This window comes from Trachemys scripta, chromosome 8 (assembly GCF_013100865.1).
Source record: "Trachemys scripta elegans isolate TJP31775 chromosome 8, CAS_Tse_1.0, whole genome shotgun sequence".
Classification (NCBI taxonomy): Eukaryota; Metazoa; Chordata; order Testudines; family Emydidae; genus Trachemys; species Trachemys scripta.
In genome coordinates, this window is record NC_048305.1 from 108,609,702 (window position 1) to 108,632,844 (window position 23,143).

Below are 23,143 nucleotides of genomic sequence, written 5' to 3' on the forward strand. Positions count from 1 at the left end.
GGCCTCCCCAGGGAAGAGATGATCCCCATGGTCCCACATCCACACTCTGCACACAGGGCACGTGCTGCCCTCCTATCCCTGCGGGACGCTCAGCACGAGAAAGCAGCTCCCTGCTGCTCAGCCCCTCCCCCAATGCCAGAGAGCCCAGCGCCCCAGTACCTTTGCCGCCAGTGCCTTGGCCACCAGGCTTGTTGTACAGGTAGAGATCTAGGTCGGGACTGCCACCCTGCTGGAAGTAGTGCTGGGGAGCAGAGAAGGAGAAGGGTGAAGGGCGTGCCAGGGTAAGCACCCCACTGAGCGACGGGAGGCGGCCTCAGCCACATCAGCAGGAGAGCAGAGCCTTGTCGCAGGGGCGGGCGCGTGCCAGCCCAGCGTGGCTTCACCCACTGTAAGCGCTCTGCCTCCAGCCACATGGGCAGGTCCCTTGCTAACCCTGAGCCTGCCCCATCTGCTTCAGCCCTGCCCTCCATGCTCAGCCCTCATCATCTACCAGCCGCTGGGACTCGATGGGCCCTGGGCTGGTGCCGAACAACCTGCCTTGCATGCTGGTGGCATCACCCCCTCAGCCACAAGTCCAGAAAGGCTGCCGGGCCACTGAGCTGCCTAGGATGGCTGTCAACCTGCCAGGCCCCACAGCTGGAGGGGAGGGGAGCAGACAGCCTGCCAGCCAAGCAGTGCTGCTGGGGGTCAGCGGGCACTGAACTCTCCACCACCCGCCAACCCACCTCCATGCCCTGATGCGGAGTGGGCGGGGCTGCAGGCCGGGCTCTGGAGTCTGAGCCTTTCTTAAGGGCATGAAGCCCTCGGAGCCACATGGCAGCACACCCAGGAAGCCAGAGCCCAGCACACCCAGGGGCAGGCTCAGCGCCCACGTGGAGGCTGGCACAGCAGCCCTGCTCACTCGGTAGGTGTGGCACGGCTGGCCAGAGGCATTGGCTCAGTGGGGGCCAGGAGACAGAGCCACGGGGCATTGTCAGAATTAAGAGAGAGACACACGTGGCGGGGGGGTCTCCACGGCGACAGCCGGGAACAGGACCATCAACTTAGCTCAACGCAGATGAGTGCTGCAGCTGGGCCCCTCCTACTCCCCATCCTCCTTGTCCGCTGGGTCACCCCCCTGCCCGCAGCTTCCCAGTACCTCAAACCCCTCCCCCCGGGCCTCGGCCTGTGCGTGGGGACAAGGCCCAGTGCGGGGTGACTGCAGGGTAAGGAACCAGCACCCGGCGGTGCTGCCTGCACCAACCGCTCCCAGGGGGCTCATCTCCTTGGATGGGAATTCACTCTCCTCAGGCTCCGGAGCGAAGCGTCAGACTTGACCACTCGGCCGCTGCCTCTGAGTGCAGCAAGACAGCCACAGACCTGCACGCTCTGCAGCAGGTGGCACCTACCCAGCCGGAGCCCTGCTCCGATGCACCCCCAGTCCATGTGGGAACACGGCCGCACGCAGGGCCCCAGCCCCTCACCTTGAAGTGGTGCTCTACGTTGCTGTCGGTGTACTTGGGGGTGTGCAGGAAGATGAGCAGGTTCTGGCGCAGGTAACAGGCCACAGCAGGGAGCCAGGGCAGAGAGGCTGGGGGCAGAGTGAACTGGAGGACTTCTGTGGGCGGAGAGCCTGGGGGCTGGATGAACTGTGAAGAGGAAGCCTGCTCATCCCTGGGCCCAGCACTCCGGGGAGAGGCAGCATCAGACAGGCCCCCCCGAGTGCTGCTGCACACAGAACTCCCCGAGGACCCAGCGGACGTACGCGGGGCGCTCATGGGCACCCTGTTCCAGAGATGGCCTGAAGCAGGGGGTCAGCGCTCAGACACCTGGCAGGGGCCCTGCGCCACCCCAGCGCCTGGTACCCCAGCCAAGGAGACAGCCTCAGGCAGTGGATGTTCCCTGCAGAGGCAGAGTGGCTGGCCTGGGGGTGGGGGACAGCGGGGGCATAGCAGGACTGATGGCTCCTGGCCTGTGGCAGGGGTCTGGATCTGGCTGTGGGCCCTGGGAAAACGTTACCTCCACGTCGGCCGGGGTCAGCTTGCAGTTCCGCACCAGCATGACAGTGATGATGTCCAAGGTGGCTTCATCCAGACGCCTGCGCAGAACCTTCACCAGCTCGTCTGTGATCTCGGGCCCTGGGGAGAAGCAGAGGTGAGAGCAGCCCCCAGGACAACATGCTCCTCGGGGCATCACCCCCAGAGGTCCCACCCTGCCCCTCAAGCAGGGCACCCGCCTGTCACAGCAAACCCCAAGAGGCCACGTGCCAGAGCAAGCGGCTCCCGTCGGAGTAGCCCTGGCGCCGACCGGGGGAGGCATGGCACTGTCTGGGCTGCACGTCGTGCATGGGGTTTGACCCTGGGGCCATCTGGCATCGATGCCCAGGACAGCTGGGGGGGCCAGGGGAGAACAGGGCCCGGCACGGACAAGGAAGCAGCCCCCCCCCCCCCCCCGGCACTGGGCCAAGGGATAAACTGTTCCCCCTGACCCGAGACATGCCTCATGCCACGCGGCGCTGCTGACTCCAAGCCCCAGCACCAGGCATTGCTCAGACAACAGCCGGGGCAGAGAATCTTGCGCCCCCACCCCCACAAACCGCTGCCCCGGGAGCAATCCTGCCGCCCAGCCCGCCCCCCACCCACTGACCCAGGGGCGATCCTGCCCCCCAGCCCCGCTGCCCCGGGGATGATCCTGCCCCCCAGCCCACTCCCCAGCCCGCTGCCCTGGGGGCGCCCCAGCCCAGCCCTGCCACTCCCACACCACTGCCCAGGGTAGGGGGTGATTGATCCTGTGCGCCCTCTCTCCCCCAGGAGGTCATGACCCACCTGCTGGGGCGACACCATGCACCATGAGCTGGATGTGTCTGTCCACCTGGCCCACGGGGCGGGCAGAGTCCGCGCTGCGGCAGGAGGCTGTGTCCAGGGAGGAGCGCGAGCCCTGGGGGGAACAAAGGGGCTACACTAGACACATCCGCTTCCACAGCCCCTAGAGCCAGCCCCATGTAGGACTGCTGGGGAGTCACTGAGCTCTGGCAAGCTCCAGCACCTGCCACTGCTCACATGACCCCCCCCACCCCACCCTGTCTGCAATTCCCCCCCCTTTGTTCTCCCCTGCCCTACCTACAACCCTCCTACCCCACACTTCCCTCTGCCCTGCCTGTAATTCCCCCACCTGTACCCCCCAACCCTCCCATGCCCCACATGCACCCCCTCACAAACCTCAAAACCCACAACTGCCTGCCAGAGAGGAGATGGGGCTGCTCCCTGTATCCCAGGCCTTCGGCGCCCACCACCAGTGTGCGCCCATGCTGAGCCCACTGACCCGCCCCCCCCACAACCCTGAGGAGCTGCCCCAGATCCCGCAAGGGCAGAGAGCAACACAGACTTACTGTCTGATCCTCCATGTGAATGGGCTCCTGACTGCGCGTCAGAGCCAGCGAGTGGCACACGCAGCCCTGGGTGCTCTCCCCTTCCCCCGCCTTCCCGTTGTGGGTGGTTTCAGAGAGTCTGGGCACAGGGAGAGAGGGACGGGAGGAATGTGAGGCAGCAGCCTCAGCCCAGGGGGTGGGGCCCGGGGCATTAAGGTGTCAGTGAAAAGGAGCAAGAGTTCAGTGGGGTTTTTACTGAAGGCTCAGTGGGTCTTCATGTGGAGGGCCAGGCAGCGGCGGGCAGGAGGGACCCAGTCTGCCTGGCACCACTGGTGAAATGGTGCAGACACTGCAGGGGCTGCAGTAGCATGTGCAGGGCACTGCCCAGACACAGACCGTCCCTGCCCCAAGGAGCCCAGAAATCCAGGGCGATAGCCCCGGCGCAGGTCAGGGGGGCACGGCCTAGGGACAAGGCGACCGGGGGCAGGGCTGGGGAAGGGGGCTCCTTACCGGAGGTAGAAGACTGACTTGGTGGATCGCTCCTGGTAGACAAACATGTTCTTCCTGTTCACCACACAGAAAGCATTGAGCACCGAGCGTAGCGCCTGGATAGCTGTGGAGACACGGGACACTGAGCTCTGTTCTGCAGCCCACTGCCCCACTGAGCTCTCTGCCCCCCGGTGCAGACATGGGGCCTAGGCAGGCACCGCTCAGACCCCCGCCTGCTGGATGCCTGGGAAAGGCAGGGCCCGCCCGCCCGCATCAGCAGGGCAGTCAGTCGACCCCGACGGTACGCACCTCGCGAGACCCCCATATTGGGCCCCATCTTGAGACGGGAGTGCACGTGGATGAGGGTGCTCCACACCACGGGGCAGGCGAAGTGACCTGGCATGAACTGCATGGTGGCTGCCAGGTAGTCGCGGGGCTGGTAGCTTTCCTCGGTGGAGTAATCTGCAGGGCAGAGAGTGGGTCATGTGGGCATAGCACCCCGGTCATGCCGGGGCTGCAGGCAGCTCCCCGCCTGGCAGTAGGGGGAGGGGAGAGAGAGAGAGAGAGAGAGAGAGCGCAGCTTACCATCGGTGGGCTGGGCGCGCTGCCGATAGGAGTTGTAGGGAGTCTCGCTCTTCCAGATGTCCTCCTCGCTCTCCGCCACCAGCAGCGTGTTGCAGACGTGGCTGTCGTGCAGGTCCTGCAGCAGCAAGCGCTGCAACAGACACAGAGGTGGCTCACGCCGGCTCCCCACGGCCCAGGCCCCAGGGCGAGCGAGGCTGGAACCCAGGGCCCAGGCAGAACAAGGGCTGCAAGAGCCCTCGCATTGGTGCTACAGAGGGAACTGGGGGCTGGGCTGAGCCCAGGAACCCCTGTTCCTTCGAGAGCCAGGCTGAGCCACATTACCAGCCACATTACCTGGTTAACGACCCTGCAGATCTCGCCAATCTTCCTCACCACGGTCTGGTGGAGACGCAGACACTCCCCGGCCGGCTCCTTCCCGGCCTCAGCCATCGCCACCTGCTCTGCACTCAGGCTGCTTCGTGGGGATGAGAGAGGGAGGTCAGCAGGCCTATGGGCTGCAGGCTACGGGGCCCAGCGCCGGCACAGTGCCCGGGAGCCCCAGCCACACTGGGGAGCTCCTTGGCAGCTGGCAGAAAGGGCTAGTCTCCCAGTGGGCAGGAGGGATGGAGAAGAGTGGGGTGATGCATGGAAGGGAAGGAGAGCCAGTCAGGACTCCAAGCCTGGACAACGGAGAGAGCAGCAGCCGGAGTGGCTGGCAGGACAACAGAGGGAGAGACAATGAGTCACACCTTGGCAGGGAGATGGGAACTGGGGCGGTGAGAGCAGAGACCCAGGACTGGAGTGCAGGGCTGGGGGTGAGAGCAGTCACATGGGGGTCCTGGAGAGAAGGGCAGGCAAGGGGCTCTCAGACCCTGCGGGAGCAGGCTTGGGGCAGGTATGCTGCAGTGGGATCGAGGACTCGTACCCTGCGGCCCCAACTGCAGGCGAAGATGCAGGGGGACTCCGTCTGCTGTGGGAAGGATCAGCAGAGGGGAGCCAGTGGAGAGGGGCTGGGAGCAGCAGAGGCCACAGAGCTGGAGCAGAGTCCTGCTGAGTGGGGTGTGAGGCTTCAGAGAGGGAGCAGCAGAGGTGCTAGCAAGGAAGGCTGGGTGCCTGCCCCAATCCCCCTGGCCAGAGCCATGGCTGGGGGCAGCTGGGAGGGCAGAGCGACAGAAAGCCCCACCCAGCTCAGGTCACAGAGATTGGCAGCATTAGCCCAGCTTGCCCTGCCAAGCTTAAGAACAAACCGCCCAGCTGTTTGTCTGAGATCATGAGCGTTGTGACGGGGCTGTGCTGTCCTGGGCCCCGTGTGACATGGCTGGTACCAGAACACCCCAGTGCTGGGCTGGGGCCACCAGGGTGCCCCAGATTCAGACAGCAGACGCAAGGAGCAAGCAAGGCTGAGAGCAGGCGACAGAGGGGAGCAAAGGCACTAGGGACAGAGCGGGAGAAGTCTGCGAGTGACAGGAAGGGGGTGTGGAGAGGGGAGCTGGCACAGGACCTTCGTTACCGTGTGTGAGAATACACCTCCACCCGGTCCTGCTGGATCTTTACAATGAGCCAGAAATCCGGCATCAGGGGGCACTTGGGGTCATGGTCGCTCATCAGGGCTTCGTCGCACTCCGAGTCACTGCTCCCTCCATCATAACCTGCCGCAGAAACGTGGGCCCTGTGAACACAGCCCCCCTTGCTTCCTTCCAGAGCGGGAGCTGGCACCTTGGAGCCCAACGCCCAGCCAGTCCCATGCCCCACGCTGCCTGCCCTCGCCGAGGGGAATCTCACCTAAGTGATCCGAGTCCATGCTGCCCTGGCTTGACACTAGGCTCTGCACTCGGCTGGGACGCTGCTTGGTGGCGCCTGCGGGAGAAGAGGGAGCTTGTTGCAGCGCACAGACCCCGGGCTCCCAGACTCCACAGGGTGGGACATGACACCAGCTGACTGTCAGCACAGGCCCAGGGTGCCGGGAGGTACAGCGACGGCCCTGGGACTGACTCTGTAGCAGCCTGCGTGTCTAGAGACAACCCAGCACAGCCCAGTTCACAAACCCCCATGTGCAAACAAGCAGAACCAACCCCCCAGGTCGGCACAGAAAGGGGGAGACAGACGGCCTTGAGAGACCCCGTTCCCAGGAGCAGGGCTCCCCCATGCAGAACACCAGGGTCAAGCAGGGACCACATGACAGCACCGAGGAAGCTGCTCTCGTGCCATGGGCTCCAGCCCAGCCCATGCTGCCCAGCCCCATGCAGGCTCCTACCTTCCCTGCCCTGGGTCCCGGAGTCAGCCAGGCTCGCTGCTGATGGCGATTTCTCACCACTCCCCTTCTCCGAGGACAAGGGCAGGAACCGAGAGTGGGGAGGAGTCAGGGGGGTCATCTCCCGGGCTGCCTCCTCCAGCGAGCTGTGTCCCACCGCTCCACTTTGCTCCGGCCGCAGCACCTCCTCTGGCTCCTGCACCCAAACCAGGGGCTGCGTTACTGACCCGCCCCCAGGGCTGGTTCCCGAAGCTCAGCTCCCCCATGCCATCCAGACAGTATCCATCCCTCTCACCTCGTCCTGCGTCTGTCCGCTCTCGCTCAGTGGATTTCCCACGTCCGGCCCAAACTGGCTCTCACCCACTGGCCAGGCCCAGAGGCTCCCAGCCCCCTGCGGCAGGGAGGGCACTGGATGGAGGCCTTCGGCATCTGCTTCACTACTCCCCTCCTGCCCAACGTGGCTCTGGGCTGCTCCAGTGCTTCCTCCTGGCGCGGGCTGCTGCAGGCTGGGGACAGCGCTGGCGGGGGCCTCCAAGGGGCGCAAGCGGCTGACGGAGATGTAGTGGTAATCGCTGCCCTCAGCATTGAGCACGTAGCCAGGCAGGGTCATTCTCCGGAACTCCTGTAACACAGAGCCCACGAGAGTGCACTGCAAGGGGGGCCGGGCACTGACGATGGCAGAGCAGAGAGCACACTGGGCATGCGCATGGGGGGTGGGGTGGGGAACATCGGCAGGGGCCGTGAGGCTCTCACCTCTTTGAACTTCTCCAAGGAGTGCTCGGGCCCGAAGACGAACTGCAGCGGCACCACCTCGCTGTGGCAGCTAGGCCTCCCCTGGGAGCTGTAGACGTGGGTGGCCACCCGTTCCAGGATGGAGGTGCTGACCGCCTGCGAATGGCGCAGTGCAGACACCATCTCATCATCCAGAAGCCAGCGGATCTAAGGGCCAAGGACACGATGTGGGTGACCTGTGCCCACATTCCCCACCATGCACTCTTGGCCTCTATCTCCCTCCCCAGCCATGCCCACTGGTGGCCAGAGGTCAGAGACCCTCCTGCACCAACCCCAGGCCTTGGCTGGATTCAGACAGACTTGCCCAGCAGCTGGGCAGCACAGCCAGTGTCCTGTGTGTCCTCAGCAAGGCCTGGGCCCTGCTCTCAGCATGCAGCCTGCTGCAGGCAGCAAAGGTCCCCGCACTGGGACACGCTTGGCTGGGCGAGAAGGTGGCACTGCGGTGACCCAGGGAGGGCACCCAGGGCTCACCTCATTCATGGTGGCTTCGACAGCTTGTCTGTGTACCCCTGGGAGGTTGGAGAGCGCTGGATGCCTACGAGAGAGGGAAGAGTGGGTTATTCTCCTGCGCTCCTGCACTGCAGCCGAGCACGGAGCCCAGCTGCCAGCCCAAGGGGTGTAGTACCTCTCGCCTCCCGTAGACGGCAGCCGGTCCAGGTTGTGCATGATCTCCTCGTCAGAGCGAAAGGAGGAGGGCTGCCCGGGCGAGCGGGTGAAGGAGATGCTGCTCTCAGACGTGTACCTGCCACGGGAAGAGAGCGCAGGTTGGGACAGCAGCCCCCGAGCCCCAGGCAGGAGCCACACAGAGGGGCTCCAGTGGAGTGCGGGGGCCCCAGGCAAGGGCTGAGCAGTTGTGGAATGGGGGGGCCGTTTCTCCCATAGCCAGGGACCCTGGTGCCACATCACAGGGAATCAGGGCAGCCTAGCTCTACAGGAGGGTCCAGGATGCAAGAGGGGGATCCCTTCTTTGTCTGGAGGGATCAATTCAGGAGAGCCAGGCCAGCTGGGCACCCAGTCCGTAGGGCTGCAGGTCGGCAGGGCCGGGGGAGCCAGTTCAGGGGAGCCAGCCCGGCCCCACACCCACCTGTTGTGATGAAGGTCAGCGTTTACACCTTCTATCTCCAGCGGCAAGGTCAGCACGAAGATGTCCAGGGTCACACAGAGGTCGCTGAGGTCAATGCTGGCCATAGCCTTGCAGGTCTCCAGGCAGCTCAGCACTTCCCCTGAGGAAGGACACCAGGAGGTGAGGGGAAGGGGCTGGCGTGGGGGTCCTGTGCTGAACCCCGCCCCGCTCAGACAGGTGGAAGAGGCCCCTGAGGCAAGGGGAGCCCAGGTCCTGCAGTTCCTGTACAGCACCCTGGAGCCACTTTCCCAGGGACCAGGAGGGCTGGCTGGCGGCACCAGCATAGTACTGGGAGAGCTCTGGCCTCCAGCCTGGGAGGGAACCTGCCTCAAGCGAGCAGCGTCTGGGGCAGAGGGGAGACGAGTGCGCTGTGCTCCAAGGGGCTCCACTCACCCAGCCAGCAGCCTGGCACTGACCTGGGCTCCGCTGGAACCCTTCAGCTCAGGATGCAGCCAAGGCCCCAGCCCTGGCCGCCCGAGGGCGTGCTCTTACCCAGGCAGGTGGGCAGTGACCGCACGGGCATGGAGCTGTGCTGGGTGCGCAGCTTCACCGAGCAGGTCAGGTGCACGAAGAGCGGCGGCATCTCCTGCTCCAGGAGCTCCTGCTCGTTCAGCGAGTCCCCGCCCAGGACGCTGAACGAGTCGTCGTCATGGTTGACGGTGTTCGAGTCCGAAAGGGAGCCCAAGTCTGGGAACTCGTTCTCCAGCTTCTCCCGATACTCCACCTCCAGCTCCGGGTCACTCTCGGTGGCAATGCAGCAGCCAGACACGGTCCCTGCGCACACACACAGCTGCTCCACTCTAGCACAGCGTAACCGCACCATCACCCTGCTAGTGGAGACGCAGCTCACAGCAGCAGTGCTCCATTGCCAACATGGCCAGGACTGGCCCCCAACAAGCTGCACTTATAAGTGCAGCTACACTAGGGCTTCTGCCCGTACAGCTATGGCAACTGGGGGCGAGATCTTCACACTGCTCCAAGAACGACGTTGGAACACTAAGTGCGGTCCAGCCGAGCTCCCCTCCCTTGTGAAGTGTGGTGGAGTCCAGCCCCCCCGGCACTAGTGCCAGGCACATGCTCTCTGTAGGGAGGACAGAGAGTTACCTTCTTCCACTGCCAGTTCAGCCTCCGACCCCTCCATGTCCTCGCTGCCCTTCCTGTCTGCCTGGTCCCGGGAGGCCTCCTCCTGAGCAGGGGGAACAACCTCGTGTCAGTCATCAGGCTGGGCAGCAGGGCAGGCTGCTCCAGCGGCCCGGGGGCTCAACGGACGCCCAAAGGGCAGACCTGGGGGAGACTAATGGCACTTCCCTCCTCAGAGGAGCCTAGTTCACTTGTCCCACCATCAGGGCACTGGGGCAGAGCCAGGAACAGGGACCCGAGTACCCGCCCCCCCCACCCCCCACACACACCTCTTTCTTGGCACAGGGCGGACAGTAGAAGAAATAATGAGGATTCGACAGCACTGGCTTAAAATGCAAACTCCCGATTTCCAGGAACTTCTCCTGCCGAGAGAGACAGGAGATGGTGAATGTCAGACTGACTCCCTCCGGCCCCAGCCCACTGCATGCTTGCTCCCCTCCCTCACCTGGATGATTTTATGCAGGTCAGGGTGCACCTGGCAGGGCTGGCCATTCTCCAGCAGGGATAGGGGGAACTCCGGGCAGCAGCTGGCGCTGATCTTGGGCTCCTCAGTGGGGCATGAGAAACCTCCGTGGTCCTGCTCGCTGTAGTCCTCCATCTCCGCACTGACAAGGCCACATGCATACAAGCCAGATGGGCACAGTACGAACCATGAACAGTCAGTGTCACCTCCAGGTACAATGCACCCACCCCTAGCCACCTTACAGACCTATAACCCACTCAGCCCAAAGTGCCAGAAAACACCTCTGCCCACTGCAGCTGACTCCACTAGGTACCCATACTGGTGGGCAGAGTGCAGCAATGTCCCTGCTCGGTGCTGACTGGGGCTGGTCTCACTGCACGTAGCAGGTATTAACCAGCTGATCAAGCAGGATTCAGGGCCCTGCAGCCATGCCGCAGATCTTAGCTCAGCACGAAGTCCACCAGCCACAGAACCCGTCATCAGACATCTCGTGCCATTCTGTGCCTAGGCACCGTACCTCTGGGTAGCACCAGGGAGTGGGAACCCGGCAGGACACACTGCAGCCCCCAACCCACTTGGGACCTCACTTCCTTAGCCCTCCTGCTGCATGATGCTGTCTCTCCTCTGCGTGGAAACGACCCGTGACAGGCCAGGAGCTCACGGCTCATCCCTGAGTCAATGCAAAGGGCGGCAGATGGCTCCTACCTAGACTCTGAGACGAGGACACCCCTCTCCCTGGAGTGCAGCTCCTCCTCCTGCTCCAGGCTGGCTGCCCTGGGGTGCATGTGGAAGTGCCGGTGGCTCTCGCGGAAGGCCCGCACATGGCTGCAGAGGGTCAGCAGGAAGTTGGTGATGTCGATCTCCTGCAGCAGCTCCTCGCAGTAATCCATGGCTGTGAGAAGGTCCTGGGAGCTGATGCTATGCGACTGCTGCAGGCTCTTGAACAGCCCTGTGGGTGTAACACCGGGCTCAGTGCACGGCTGAGCCCAGCGGGGCAGGAGGTGGGAAGGGAGACCATGGCCAAGGTTACTCAGGCCGCTCAGTAAGCCCCCAATGAGAGGACTTAGCAAGCAGTGCTCGCTCTGTGCTGTGCTCCCTGCGGCTGTGCCCACAGACCTGGGCCCCAAGGGGCCGGGCGGGAACATCTTTAAGCTAATTCTGACAAGAAACTAGTTCCCTGCAGAGAGTTCTTCCCTCCCCTCACCCACCAAAAAGTGGGGTCTAGGAAGGCCCTGGCTCAGCCCCCCTCCATGCCAGGGCACAGCTCCTTGCCATGCCCCTCCTTACCTTTCACGTAGCACTGGTGCGAGTGCTCCTGCAGCAGCGTGCAGTAACTCACCAGCTCCTTGTGCTTGTGGTCTAGCCAGGTGGCATTTGGGGGGCGCTCCAGAAACTGGGACCTGGAAAAGAGCAGCAGCGTCACCACTCAGCCCTGCTGGTGCGTCACATCCCTGGAGGAAGAGGTAATCTGCGCTGGGACGGGATGGGCCATGGCCAGCCTACAAGCTCTTGCAGGCAGGCACTGCTGTGAGCAAGAAGGAATACGCCAGCAGACCAGGCAAGGCTGGAGCCAGCATCCTGCACAGGGAAGACTCGACTGGGCAGCCCTGAGCTCCCTGCACTTGCACCCCAAGGAGCGTGCACTCCCAGCCCCGAGCTGGGGGAGCTGGCTGTACCTGAAAAAGATGTCCCGCGGAGGCCGGTGTGTCCGGGGGCTGACCATCTGCTCCCGCAGCAGCTCCAAGGAGCAGCTATAGACGTAGACAGGGCAGCGGACCCGGTGCCCCTCGCTCAGCTCGGGCTGCGAGGCCTGGCGGCTGAAGGAGATGTGTACGTCCTTCCGCAGGGCAGCGCCTGGCTCTCCTGGGTCCTGGCCTGCTTCTGCAGAAGAGAGGCGCCCTGAGGGGGAGCTCCCTGCTGACAGCCCAAGACGCCAGCCACTATGTCTGGGCCTGCCCTTTCCTCACTAGATTGCCCATTCAGCTCAGTACACTGGTATCCTTGTTCCCAAGAGCCCCCCTCCGTCTTGCTCCCATCCGCCCCAGACGTCTTCTCCGGGCCCACAGGGAGCATGAGGCCGGTTTGTAACTTCCCTTAGACTCTCCTCACCTGAGCATACTGGCCCAGGGCTTTCCCACTCCTGTCCCCTGCCACGGCTCTGTACAGCAGCATGGACCCTCCACTCCTCAGACACTAGCCAGCCAACTGATTCCCCCTCCCCTTTTCCATATTAAGGGCTCTGTATGGAGCTTGAACACCCTCAGCCTGCAGTGCTGCCTCTTCCCCTGCCCTCCGGGGGGCTGTGATCTCCAGCAGGGAGCAGGTGGCTCCGCTCCACGCTACCAGAGCGACACAGCACACTCCGAACAGCCTGTCGGGACAGGGTCTGTGTGAGATCCAGGGGCCTCCATGGCAAAAGGGCTGGTGTCTGAGGAAGCCCCATTGCTTCGCTGGAGGCAGAGTCACCCGGCCTGCAGCCTGTGCGCCAGATTAGCGGACGTCCATTTCCCAAGGAGCAGCCCCTCTGGAGGGGTGCCGGCCAGGCTGCATGCATAGCTGCACTGCTCGGGGACTCCTCAGCCCTTCCCCACGCCCCGATCAGGGGATGGGCGTATCCCACAGCCACGCGGGCTGAGCCAGGAGCAGCACATGTGCACAAGCCTCTGGCCTGCCTGGCCGTGGCAGACACTCTGAGTGGGAGGACGACTCTCCTGGGCTCGGGAACGGGTCCTGCCCACAGAACACATGGGGTGGGGAGCTGGGGCCAGTACCATTGGCCGGCGTTACACTGAGGGTAGGTGGGAATGCCGCAGCCACCGCCTCCTCGAGTCCCGTTCTGCCCGGCTCCCCACAGACAGAGTCCAGGCTCTCTCCTGCAGAGCCGTCCTCCTTCAGGGCTTTCTCCAGCGCACAAGCCATCAGCTTCTGTATGTCTAGAGAAGAAAAGGAGAGGTCAGGCCCTTCCCGCATAGCCCGACAGGTGGGGGCTGCTGCTAGCTCAGAACCCCAAGGGCAGCTTGGAGGGCCAGCCACATTCTAGGTGCCTTCAACATGAGTTAGAGAAGTAGCCAACTCAGTAGCTCACCCTGGGTAACTGGCTTAAAATACCCACCTCCTGCGAGAGGCAAGGGGCCTCAGAGAACACCCTGCCAGCTGCCCCAGCCTCCATTCTGGTAACCCCAGGGGGCTTCACTCAGGTCCCCCCCATGGCAGGGACGGGGAGCTCTAGGCATGCCCCAAACCAGGTCGCAATAAACTGGGGAAAGCCAAACCCCCACACGGGAGCCAAGCAACAGCCAAGCAGGTCCCAGAGCACTTCAAGAGACCCATTGCTAAGCCCTTCAGCCCCAGAGCACTTCAAGAGACCCATTGCTAAGCCCCTCTGCCCATCTCCACAGAACAGGAAGGCTGTCCTCCCGGGAGCGTCACTCAGCATTCCCGCTGCTGCCCGACTCAGCTCCCTGGCTCAGCAGGGCAGACTCACCAGGGAAGGTGGCTGGCAGGAAGGTGAGGAAGAGGTGCTGTGGACTGACCAGCTTGGCGTAGCATCGCCATTGCAGGAGAAGCCCAGCAGCATCGGCCGGGGACACGTCGGCCTCCGGCAGCTCTGCGCTGCACAGGCTCTGAGGAGAGAGCACAGCGGGGTAAGACTACAGGGACACCACAGGGCAAGGCAGGGGTGATACAGAGCAGAAACACCCCTCGGGGGCTGGCTGGCCCTCAGGTGCAGCAGCCTCCGTGTCCATGCGCTCGACCTGCTGACAGAGCAGCCTGGCTCAGACCTGTGCTGCTGCACACTGCATAGGCTGGGGCTCCCCCCCACTGCAGGTATAGCACAGGTGGCCATGGCGCCAGCTTCCCCAGGCCCTCTTCAGCCTGGCTCCTGCCTGTGTCATCCCCAGCCCTTTCCATTGCTGCCCTCTCCATGGGCAGTGCCAGCCGGGGCAGTTCTGCCAGCTGTGTGCCTGCCCCAGAGCAAGGCCCTCGCTTTCTCCCAGCCCCTGGGCAGCCAAGAGAGGCTGGTGGGTCATCACAGACAGGAGCTGGATTTGAAGTGCTCCATTCCAATCCCTGTCCCCGGGCTCAGGCCGTGCCCCAGCAGCTGCCCCTTTTGTGCAGTGTTCAGGAGTTTCCGGGGCAGGGGAGCACAAGGCCCCCAGCAGCACGAGGGCCATAGAGCCAAGGGAGGTACCTGCAGGGTGCTCGTGGAGCCATTCATGTCCCTGGTAGTGCTACTGCCAACAGGGTGAGCAGCTAAAGAGGGATCCTGCTGGTCCAGGGGTGCAGGGGCCTTCAGGGGCTCTTCTGGAACCGAAGAGACAGGTTGTGAGGAGGGGAACCCAGGAGCAGGGCACCAAGGGCCCCGCCTTGCTCACGTCTCCGGCTGCCAGGCTCTCTGCCCCTTACCTCGGATCACTGGAAGCGTGAATGGGGGCAGATGGCCATCGCGGTCCCGCTGTAGGACCTGCTCCATGAAGGCCATGTGATCCATGTCCGCCAAAGGGATCTCCCGGTCACTGAGGTCATGCTGCAGGCAGCCGTGGAAGAAGTCTAGCAGCATTTCATTGGGTGCAAACGAAGAGTCCTTGGCCATCACCTCATCCTCTGCTCCAGCACAGAACCACTAGCATCAGAGACCCACTCCAGCCAGCTACTGTCCCAACACCCTCCCGCCAGGCAGGTCATAGCAAGGAGACAGCTGCATGGGGCTGGTGAGGTTTTCCCATTACATCTGCAAGGTGAGCTTACACAAGGCTGAGAGGGAGCCCTCTACTATCAGCCACACAAACCTCTCTGCACCCACCCACACCAGCTACTGGAACCACGCTGAAGACAAGGTTCAAGAGGGACGAAGCCACAAGACAGCACAGAGACCCAGGCCTGGCACTCACAAACAGACCCGCTACCACGCGGACACCAGCACAGGAGCAGCAGCAACCCCCAACGTCTCCGCCAGTGACCCTGGGGCTGTAGGAGCCACCCCGCATGCCCCAGCTGGGAGACACGAGGTGGCACTGCTGCAGGGAGGAGAGGAGGCAGCTCCCCTGCACTGCTATAATAACCGGGGCCTGAGGGGCCTCCCCCAGCTGTGAGGTCAATGGGGCGAAAGCAGATGAAAGTTTATAAAAGGTTCCAATCACCTACATCAATCAATGTTAACAGAAAAAGTACAGAAGGGAGGCAGACCACATCCGTCCAAACTAGGCAGCCTGCTGATACCGTCGGGATATTGCTGGAGGACTGTGGGACGGAAATCGATGGACTAGAACTGGTGTGTCGTAAATTAGACCCAACTGGTGAACAAAATCATGACAGGCTGGGGTACTGCACCTATCACCTCGCTTTGGGGTCCTGAGAGCACTGGCTGAAAGACCCCCCATCCCACTCTGGCACACCAGGAGCCACTGTGATACTGATGGGCCTTCACTGGCCTGATCCTAAGAGCTGCCCTGGCCAGACTGGGCCAGAGAGAGGGACCCAAATCACCTCACATCTCCCTGGCTCCAGCTAGATCCCAACCACCACCTGGGACATGAGGCATTAGTTTCTGCTGTTGCCCCTTCTCCCTCCTTTTCCTTCCCCATCTTATTTCCTCTTTCCTGTGCCTGGCGCTTGGCCCTTCATCTAAAGAGAGTCCCAGCTTAGCTGGCCAAGACTGGACATTTTGCAACACTGTGGGAGCCTGAAAGACAACAAAAAGTAATTCCCTGAACGGCCTGAGGGTGGCACCAGTTTCCCAGTGCTTGGAGTGCTGATTAGTCTCCGCGCTGTGCTTGTTTCTCCAGCAGTGAGATGGCAAACGAGCCACCACCAGAAACAGCAGCTGCATATTCCCTTTGCTCTTCCTTTCTCTCCCCTTTGTAGGTGCGCATCTGGCTTGGTTTTCAAGGAAGCAAGCAAACTAAGCAGCAGCAAATCCAGCCCTCCTCTCTTCCCCAAAAGCACAATTACCACAGTCAATACCATGGAAAGGAATGTCCCTGCTAACAACTCTGCAGCAAAAGGAGTGTGGTTACAATGAAAGCCCGTCTCAGTACATCACATTCCCCAGACTTTCACTGCTCTCCCTCCGCTCCCTATCTCTAACAAATGTCAGTGCTCACCTCCCGTCAGCATGAGGAAGAACATTTCGATCTGCTGGCATTTGGGTAGCAGCTTCAGGAGGCTGAACTGGAATGGGATCTCATGCACATGGGAGCCAGCCCCCATGTCAGGGCCTGCAAGGAGAACAAGGGAGATAAGGCACCTGGTCCCTCCTGGGGCACTAGGCGCCTGAACCCACAAGGAGAGCCTGCCAGCTGGAAGCAGCACAAGCTGGGAGACGTGCACACTGACGGCGCCTTTGCTGCTCACTGTGTGGTGGCATCTAAAGCCAAGGAGGGGCAGGAATCACCCGGGATTTATTATTAATTATTTGTATTATCCTAGCACCTAGGAGTCCTAGTCGTTGAGTAGGACCCCACTGTGCTAGGCACTGAGCAAACCCAGAACAAAGAGAGAGCCCCTGTCCTACCGAGCTGCCAATCTAAGGACAAGAGATGGCCACAGAGACATGGCATTGGTCAGCATGACAGACAGCAGTCTCAGTGCACAACTGGTTGTAGGCGGCAGAGCAAAACAGATTTTGCAGGAGACTAACGGTTCCTTTGGGGGCTGTTTACAGGGAGCTCCACCCAAGTGCGAGGGGGCAGCAGGGGACAAACCACAAAAGGGCTTGCTTGAGAATTTAACAAGAGGGAGCTGGAGGGTCTAGGGCCACATGGAGGTGGGAGTTGGCTTTTCTACACTGAGGGAGACAATACACGGGGTGGGGATGCTCATTAAGGGCACGAAGTAAAAACAAGGAGCTTACATATGATAACAAGAGAAGAGGAAGCCAGTGAAGGGATGCAAAGAGGGGGTAACATGGTCAAAGTGACACAGCAGGGAGAGAATCTTTGCAGCAGCATCAGAATCCACACGAGTGGGGTAGGATTGCATTGGTCGAGGCCAGAGAAAAGAATGCTGCAGTAATCAAGATGTGAGATAACAGGAGCCAGGATGAGAGGTTTAGCTGCGTGGATGGATAGGAAAGCAGTATCTTAGAGATGGGTGCAGTGTTGCTGTAGCCAGGTTGGTCCCAGGATATCAGAGACACAAGGTAGGGGAGGTGATATCAACCAAGAAGTTATCCACTAAAAGAGATTCCCTCCCCCACTTCTCTCTGATAAGAAGGCATGCCGAAAGAATACACAAGACTTCCACCTGGTCTACACCAGAAAATTAAGTCGGCTTAATTATGTCGCTCAAGGGTGTGAAAAATCCATCCCCCTGAGCAGCGTAGTTAAGCCAACCTAATCCCTGGTGTAGAAAGTGAGAGGTCAACAGAAGAACTCTTCTGTCACTCTAGCTACCACCTCTCGGGGAGCTGGATTACCTACGCTGACAGGAGAACCCTCCCATCGGCACAGCTAGGGTCTAGCTGTGCTGTTGCAGCATTTTAAGTGTAAACATACTGCTAGGTACAGTGTAGATGCGAGGACCTAGGGAGAGGTGTGAATCAGAGGGCCTGAGTGACCAATAGGATGGTGTTGTCCACAGTGATGCAGAAAGGAGGTAGTGGGGAGGATTTGTCTGGCAAAGGTTAGGGGTTCTGTTTTAGTTGGCAGCTAGCCATCAACAAGGAGATGAGAGCGAGACAGGCCCAGATTGTAGTTTGGACAGAAGGAGAGAGGTCTGGAGTACAGAGGTAGAGCTTGAGTTATCAGCATAAAGATGGTTATTGAATTTGTGGATGTGGATGAGATTACCCAGAGAGAAGGTGTTGAGGGAGAAGACAAGGGGACCCAGGACACAGCCCTGGGAGCCCCATGCGAAAGGCAGGGGATAAGATTAATCCTCTAAGGACATGCTGAAGGTGGAGCAGAACCAGGAGCGGACAGAATCACAGAAGCCAAGGAAGGACAAGATTTCAAGAAGAGGAACATGGTCAAGTATGTCAAAGGCAGCTGACAGGTCCAGAAGGAGGAGGATGCAGTGCTGGTCCTGAGCTCTGCTTAGGAAAAGATCATCAGAGACTTTGGCAAAAGCATTTTCAGTGGAGTGCAATGGGCGGAAAGTGGATTGGAGAGGGTCTAGAATGGGACTGGACAGGAGGAGCTCGACAACGCATTCTGGGAATTCAGAGAGGGAAAGGAGACAGGGCAGTAGCTGGAGAGGCAAGTGGGGCCATGGATGGTTTTTGTTTTTAAGATGGGAGAAACCTGTGAGGGGCAAAAGCCAGAGGAGAGAAAGGCGGGGGATGAGAGAGGATGGAGAGAGATCAGGAGATGGGATGAGTGGCAAACAGAGAGGTCAGAGAGAGAGATGCAGATAGAACATGAGTACTCGGGGCACCTTAGAGACTAACACATTTATTAGAGTATAAGCTTTCGTGGGCTACACGAAAGCTTATGCTCTAATAAATTTGTTAGTCTCCAAGGTGCTACAAGTACTCCTGTTCTTTTTGTGGATACAGACTAACACGGCTGCGACTCTGAAACCTGTCAGAGATGCAGATGTTTCTTGTCTGCTATGACCTGGAAGAAGGAGAGAGTTGTTGCAGGGGATGGGAAGTGCATGACACATTTTTTCAATTATCTCTTGAAAGAAAACCAGTGAGATCCTGTAGAGCAGCGAGACTCAGACCTCAGTAACCAAATTAGCAATCAGCATTACCCAAAAGAGCCACAGCCACGTGAAGTCGTTGTTTCATTTACTATAGTGCTGTAGAGTCATATTTAAACAGTATGACTGGGAAATACTTCATATTTTGTATATATGCTCCCTGTGGGTCCAGGGACAGAATAGGCCCACTGCTCCTCCTACATGTTATAAGAAGTAACTAAAGGGGGCTGCCTGGAAAGGGATGGGCTCCGCCAGGTTAGAAATTTGCCCAAGACACACCATATGATGAGCAAGTCAACCATGTCCATACCGGACTGATCGCAGCCCGTGTTAATAATGACTGCGCCATCCGTCTCCCAACAGGGCAGATGCTACAAATATACTACAGGTGTAACCCCAACAAAGAGGATCTGTAGAAGAGAGAACATCACCATAGCCACATGGAATGTAAGGACATTGAGACAAATAGGGAGGTTGAAAGAACTCAGGTATGAAATGGAACAATACACCTGGCACCTCCTAGGAATCTCTGAGGTCAGATGGAAGAACTTCTGAGAGGTACTAACGGAAGAAGGCCATGTACTCTATTACAGTGTCAACGGCGCAGGATTTCTTGTGCATAAAGATATCAAGAATTCAGTATTAGGATGGCGCCCAATGTCCAGCAGGCTTATTTCCATCCATCTAAAGGCAATACTGTTTAATATCACAGTGGTAAAAGTCTATGCTCCTACAACAGTCTATGATGATGAGCAAATTGCAAAAATCTTCAATCAGCTCCAAGATATCATCAATAAGGTACACAACTGCACTGCTGGCCTTGGCATACAGTCGTTTAATGGTAAGAATAAACTTACGACCAACATTGTACTTTTTCATGGTTGCCCATAGAGCTTCGTGCCATACTCTGTCAAACGCCTTCTTGAAGTCAACAAAGACGTGGTAGATGTCCTGCTGGTGTTGTACGTACTTCTCATATAGAACACGAAGGTTGAAAATCTGTTCTGTGGTAGAATGCTAACATGGGTACTGACGCACAGGCGGATCGGTGAGATTATTGTGGCCCTTTCTGTAACATGGTAACCAATGAGAGAAGAGTAAGACTTTTGGAGTTTGCCAGCTATAACAATCTGATTCTTGCAAACACATTAGGAACACATAAAGCATCCAGACGGTCAACATGGCACGCACCTACATCACAGCCAGATCGACTACATCATGGTGCAGAACCGATTTTGTTCTGGGATTAACAGAGCTAAAACAAGGAGCTTTCCCGGTGCTGATATTGGAACTGATCACGACCTTGTGATGCTAAATTTTTGGCTGCGGCTAAGAAAAATCATCAGGCCAAAGTTCACCAGAACTAAGTTTGACTTAGAAAGACTCAGAGACCAAAACATTGCAGAGTCATTCCAAGCAAGATCAGTGGAAAATTTGCCCCACTGCTTGCTCTAGAGGAAGACGTAGAAACAATGATCAACAATTTCAAAGCTGTAATGAATGAGGCAGCAATGGGCATCCTTGGGAAACATCATAAGAAGACAAAACCGTGAGTCACAAATGAAATACTACAAATGTGTGACATTAGAAGAGAACTTGAGAGACAAGAACAGCACTGAGGGAGCTGATAAATATAGAGCGATTGGCAGAAAGATCAAGAAAGGAATAAATAAATAAAATAAATAAATGGAGATATCCTATCTCCTAGAACTGGAAGGGACCTTGAAAGGTCATTGAGTCCAGCCCCCTGCCTTCACTAGCAGGAACAAGTACTAATTTTGCCCCAGATCCCTAAGTGGTCCCCTCAAGGTTTGAACTCACAACCCTGGGTTTAGCAGGCCAATCCTCAAACCACGGATTGAAAAACAATGCTCTAAAAGTGTATCAATAATAAAAATAGCAAATGAGCCTTCCAGGTTGTAAAAGATCTGACAAAGGAAAGATGGACCAAAGCTAATGCAATTCAAGACAACGAAGGGAACAGTCTTACAGAAGAAAGGGACATCATCAATAGGTGGACAAACTACTGCTCTGATCTATACAACCACCAGCCAAATGGAGATCCTAGTGTCTTAGACAGCCCAGATTCAACAGAGGAGGATGACTTTCCAATACTACGTGAAGAAGTGGAGACAGCTATGAAATCACTCAAGAACAGAAAGGCTACAGGTATTGACAACATCCCAGCTGAACTGATGAAATTTGGAGGAGAAATAGTAATAGATGTACTCACCAAGATCTGCAACGAGATCTGGCAGACCGGTGAGTGGCCCTCCACATGGACACAGTCACTAATCATCACTCTGCCAAAGAAAGGCAACCTGCAATTGTGTCAAAATTACTGGACCATAAGCTTAATTAGCCATCCCAGCAAAGTGATGTTGAAAGTCACATTGAACAGATTGAAGCCACAAGCAGAGAATATCATCGCTGAAGAACAGGCTGGCTTTCGTGCTGGAAGAAGTACCACAGAACAGATTTTCAACCTTCGTGTTCTATATGAGAAGTACTTACAACACCAGCAGGACATCTACCACGTCTTTGTTGACTTCAAGAAGGCGTTTGACAGAGTATAGCACGAAGCTCTATGGGCAACCATGAAGAAGTACAATGTTGGTCGTAAGTTTATTCTTACCATTAAACGACTGTATGCCAAGGCAGCAGTGCAGTTCTCGTCAATGGCACAATAGGGGAGTGGTTTCGCACCACTGTTGGAGTCTCACAAGGCTACCTTCTTTCGCCCACACTGTTCAACACCTATTTGGAGTGCATAATGACTGATGCCCTAGAAGATTACATATACACAGTCAGCACTGGGGGGCGAACAATTTCAAATCTTTGGTTTGCTGATGACATTGATGGCCTGGCAGGCAGCAAAGATGAACTTGCCAACCTTGTGAAATGATTGGATGAAACCTCTGCAAAATACGGCATGGAAATCAGTGCAGAGAAAACCAAGTTGATGACAAACAAATGTGATGGGATGAGCTCACATATCCCTGTCAGTGGACAAGAGCTGGAGACAGTGAAACAGTTCAAGTATTTGGGGGCAATCATCACTGATGAAGGATCCAAGGCAGAAATTCGGGCAAGAACTGCGCAAACAACAGCAGCAATGACAAAGCTAAAGACAATTTGGAGGAATAAGAACATCTCCCTGGAATCCAAACTGAAACTGCTGCACACGTTGGTCATCTCCCTTTTCTGTATGCGTCCGAGACATGAACCCTTATGGCAGAACTTGAACAGAAAATACAGGTAGTAGAGATGAGATACTTCCGTAAAATCCCGGGCTTCTCTTACTTCGACCTCGTCAGTAATGAAGAGGTCCGCAACATCACCCCCCAATGGGTCATATGAAGACCTCCTGATGACCGTGAAGAAGCGCAAGCTGAAGTGGTACGGCCATGTAACAAGATCATCTGGCCTATCCAAGATGATCCTCCAAGGGACAGTAGAAGGGAAGAGAAGAAGAGGTAGATAGAAGAGATGGACTGACAACCTAAGAGTGGACAGGAATGGACTTCGTGGAGACTCAAGCACTGACACACAATCGTCGGGGTGGAGACAATTGGTCGATGGCACCATCATTGATGGTGCCCCAATGACCAATGCAGTTATGGGAGTGGTGATGATGATGATGATGATATTGATATTCTCACAGCAAAGAGACTGACCAAGTATATTATTTTACCAATTACAATTGGTTAATAACATAATTAAATCAGGCTGCTTTTCCTATTAATCAATCACACGTCTTTTAATATCATGTGCTGCAAAGAGCCGCAGGAGACACATTAAAGCGCACTTGCGGCTTGAGTGCCACAGTCCGAGAATCGCTGCGATGAGAGGGAGAAACCCTTCTGCTGCCACCACTCTTCAGGAGCAAGTCAAAGGTGGCAAAAAGCAGGCTGGGACTCAGGCCTGAATTAAGCTGGAGAAGGAGAGCTGTTTGGTTAGGGAGAGTATAACCTGGAGGGACAGGACAGAATAGGCTGAATACCAGGAAATCTTAACCGGGCAGGGAGCACATTAAGTTGTGAATCCATCCTAAGGGAAGCAGGGGCTGCATTCATGGGCACCTAGTACCAGAGGAACCCCTGGCCCGGCCTTGCGGGGGAGAGGGGCCTGAACAGGGCTTCCCCAGCTCTCATTCCCACCTTCACTGGCTGATGGTTAGATCCTGCTGCCCAATGGTGCCAAGCTTACCTTGCCACACAACACAGGGCCAGTGGCTCCAGAGTGGGCAGGGCTTTCAGAACAGCTCAGCTCCCACGGGAAGTCCTTATTGCTCGAGAACAGTGGAGATGCTGGAACTGAGCTTGCCTG

General features: G+C 58.1%; 1 protein-coding gene across 10 annotated transcripts in view; it reads right to left on the minus strand.

Moving 5' to 3' along the window:
* The window catches only part of SZT2 (SZT2 subunit of KICSTOR complex), a 72,906-nt gene that overhangs the window by 23,663 nt on the left and 26,100 nt on the right, over nucleotides 1–23,143 (minus strand). For 4 of the 10 annotated variants that reach the window (XM_034779640.1, XM_034779636.1, XM_034779633.1 and 1 more), the window contains 29 exons: nucleotides 16,273–16,386; nucleotides 14,576–14,773; nucleotides 14,361–14,473; nucleotides 13,653–13,791; nucleotides 12,940–13,101; nucleotides 11,845–12,049; nucleotides 11,456–11,568; nucleotides 10,874–11,117; nucleotides 10,151–10,310; nucleotides 9,975–10,067; nucleotides 9,670–9,751; nucleotides 9,058–9,339; nucleotides 8,527–8,665; nucleotides 8,068–8,184; nucleotides 7,914–7,977; nucleotides 7,404–7,589; nucleotides 6,946–7,272; nucleotides 6,654–6,846; nucleotides 6,182–6,256; nucleotides 5,910–6,048; nucleotides 4,754–4,874; nucleotides 4,421–4,550; nucleotides 4,145–4,297; nucleotides 3,857–3,959; nucleotides 3,368–3,485; nucleotides 2,805–2,916; nucleotides 1,999–2,117; nucleotides 1,389–1,628; nucleotides 160–241 (listed from right to left, as the gene is read on the minus strand). In XM_034779640.1, coding sequence (XP_034635531.1) covers nucleotides 160–241; nucleotides 1,389–1,628; nucleotides 1,999–2,117; nucleotides 2,805–2,916; nucleotides 3,368–3,485; nucleotides 3,857–3,959; nucleotides 4,145–4,297; nucleotides 4,421–4,550; nucleotides 4,754–4,874; nucleotides 5,910–6,048; nucleotides 6,182–6,256; nucleotides 6,654–6,846; nucleotides 6,946–7,272; nucleotides 7,404–7,589; nucleotides 7,914–7,977; nucleotides 8,068–8,184; nucleotides 8,527–8,665; nucleotides 9,058–9,339; nucleotides 9,670–9,751; nucleotides 9,975–10,067; nucleotides 10,151–10,310; nucleotides 10,874–11,117; nucleotides 11,456–11,568; nucleotides 11,845–12,049; nucleotides 12,940–13,101; nucleotides 13,653–13,791; nucleotides 14,361–14,473; nucleotides 14,576–14,773; nucleotides 16,273–16,386 — 4,323 coding nt within the window. The remainder of the gene's footprint in view (nucleotides 1–159; nucleotides 242–1,388; nucleotides 1,629–1,998; nucleotides 2,118–2,804; nucleotides 2,917–3,367; nucleotides 3,486–3,856; nucleotides 3,960–4,144; nucleotides 4,298–4,420; nucleotides 4,551–4,753; nucleotides 4,875–5,909; nucleotides 6,049–6,181; nucleotides 6,257–6,653; nucleotides 6,847–6,945; nucleotides 7,273–7,403; nucleotides 7,590–7,913; nucleotides 7,978–8,067; nucleotides 8,185–8,526; nucleotides 8,666–9,057; nucleotides 9,340–9,669; nucleotides 9,752–9,974; nucleotides 10,068–10,150; nucleotides 10,311–10,873; nucleotides 11,118–11,455; nucleotides 11,569–11,844; nucleotides 12,050–12,939; nucleotides 13,102–13,652; nucleotides 13,792–14,360; nucleotides 14,474–14,575; nucleotides 14,774–16,272; nucleotides 16,387–23,143) is intronic. The other 6 variants (XM_034779642.1, XM_034779639.1, XM_034779643.1 and 3 more) reach the window with 4 other exon arrangements.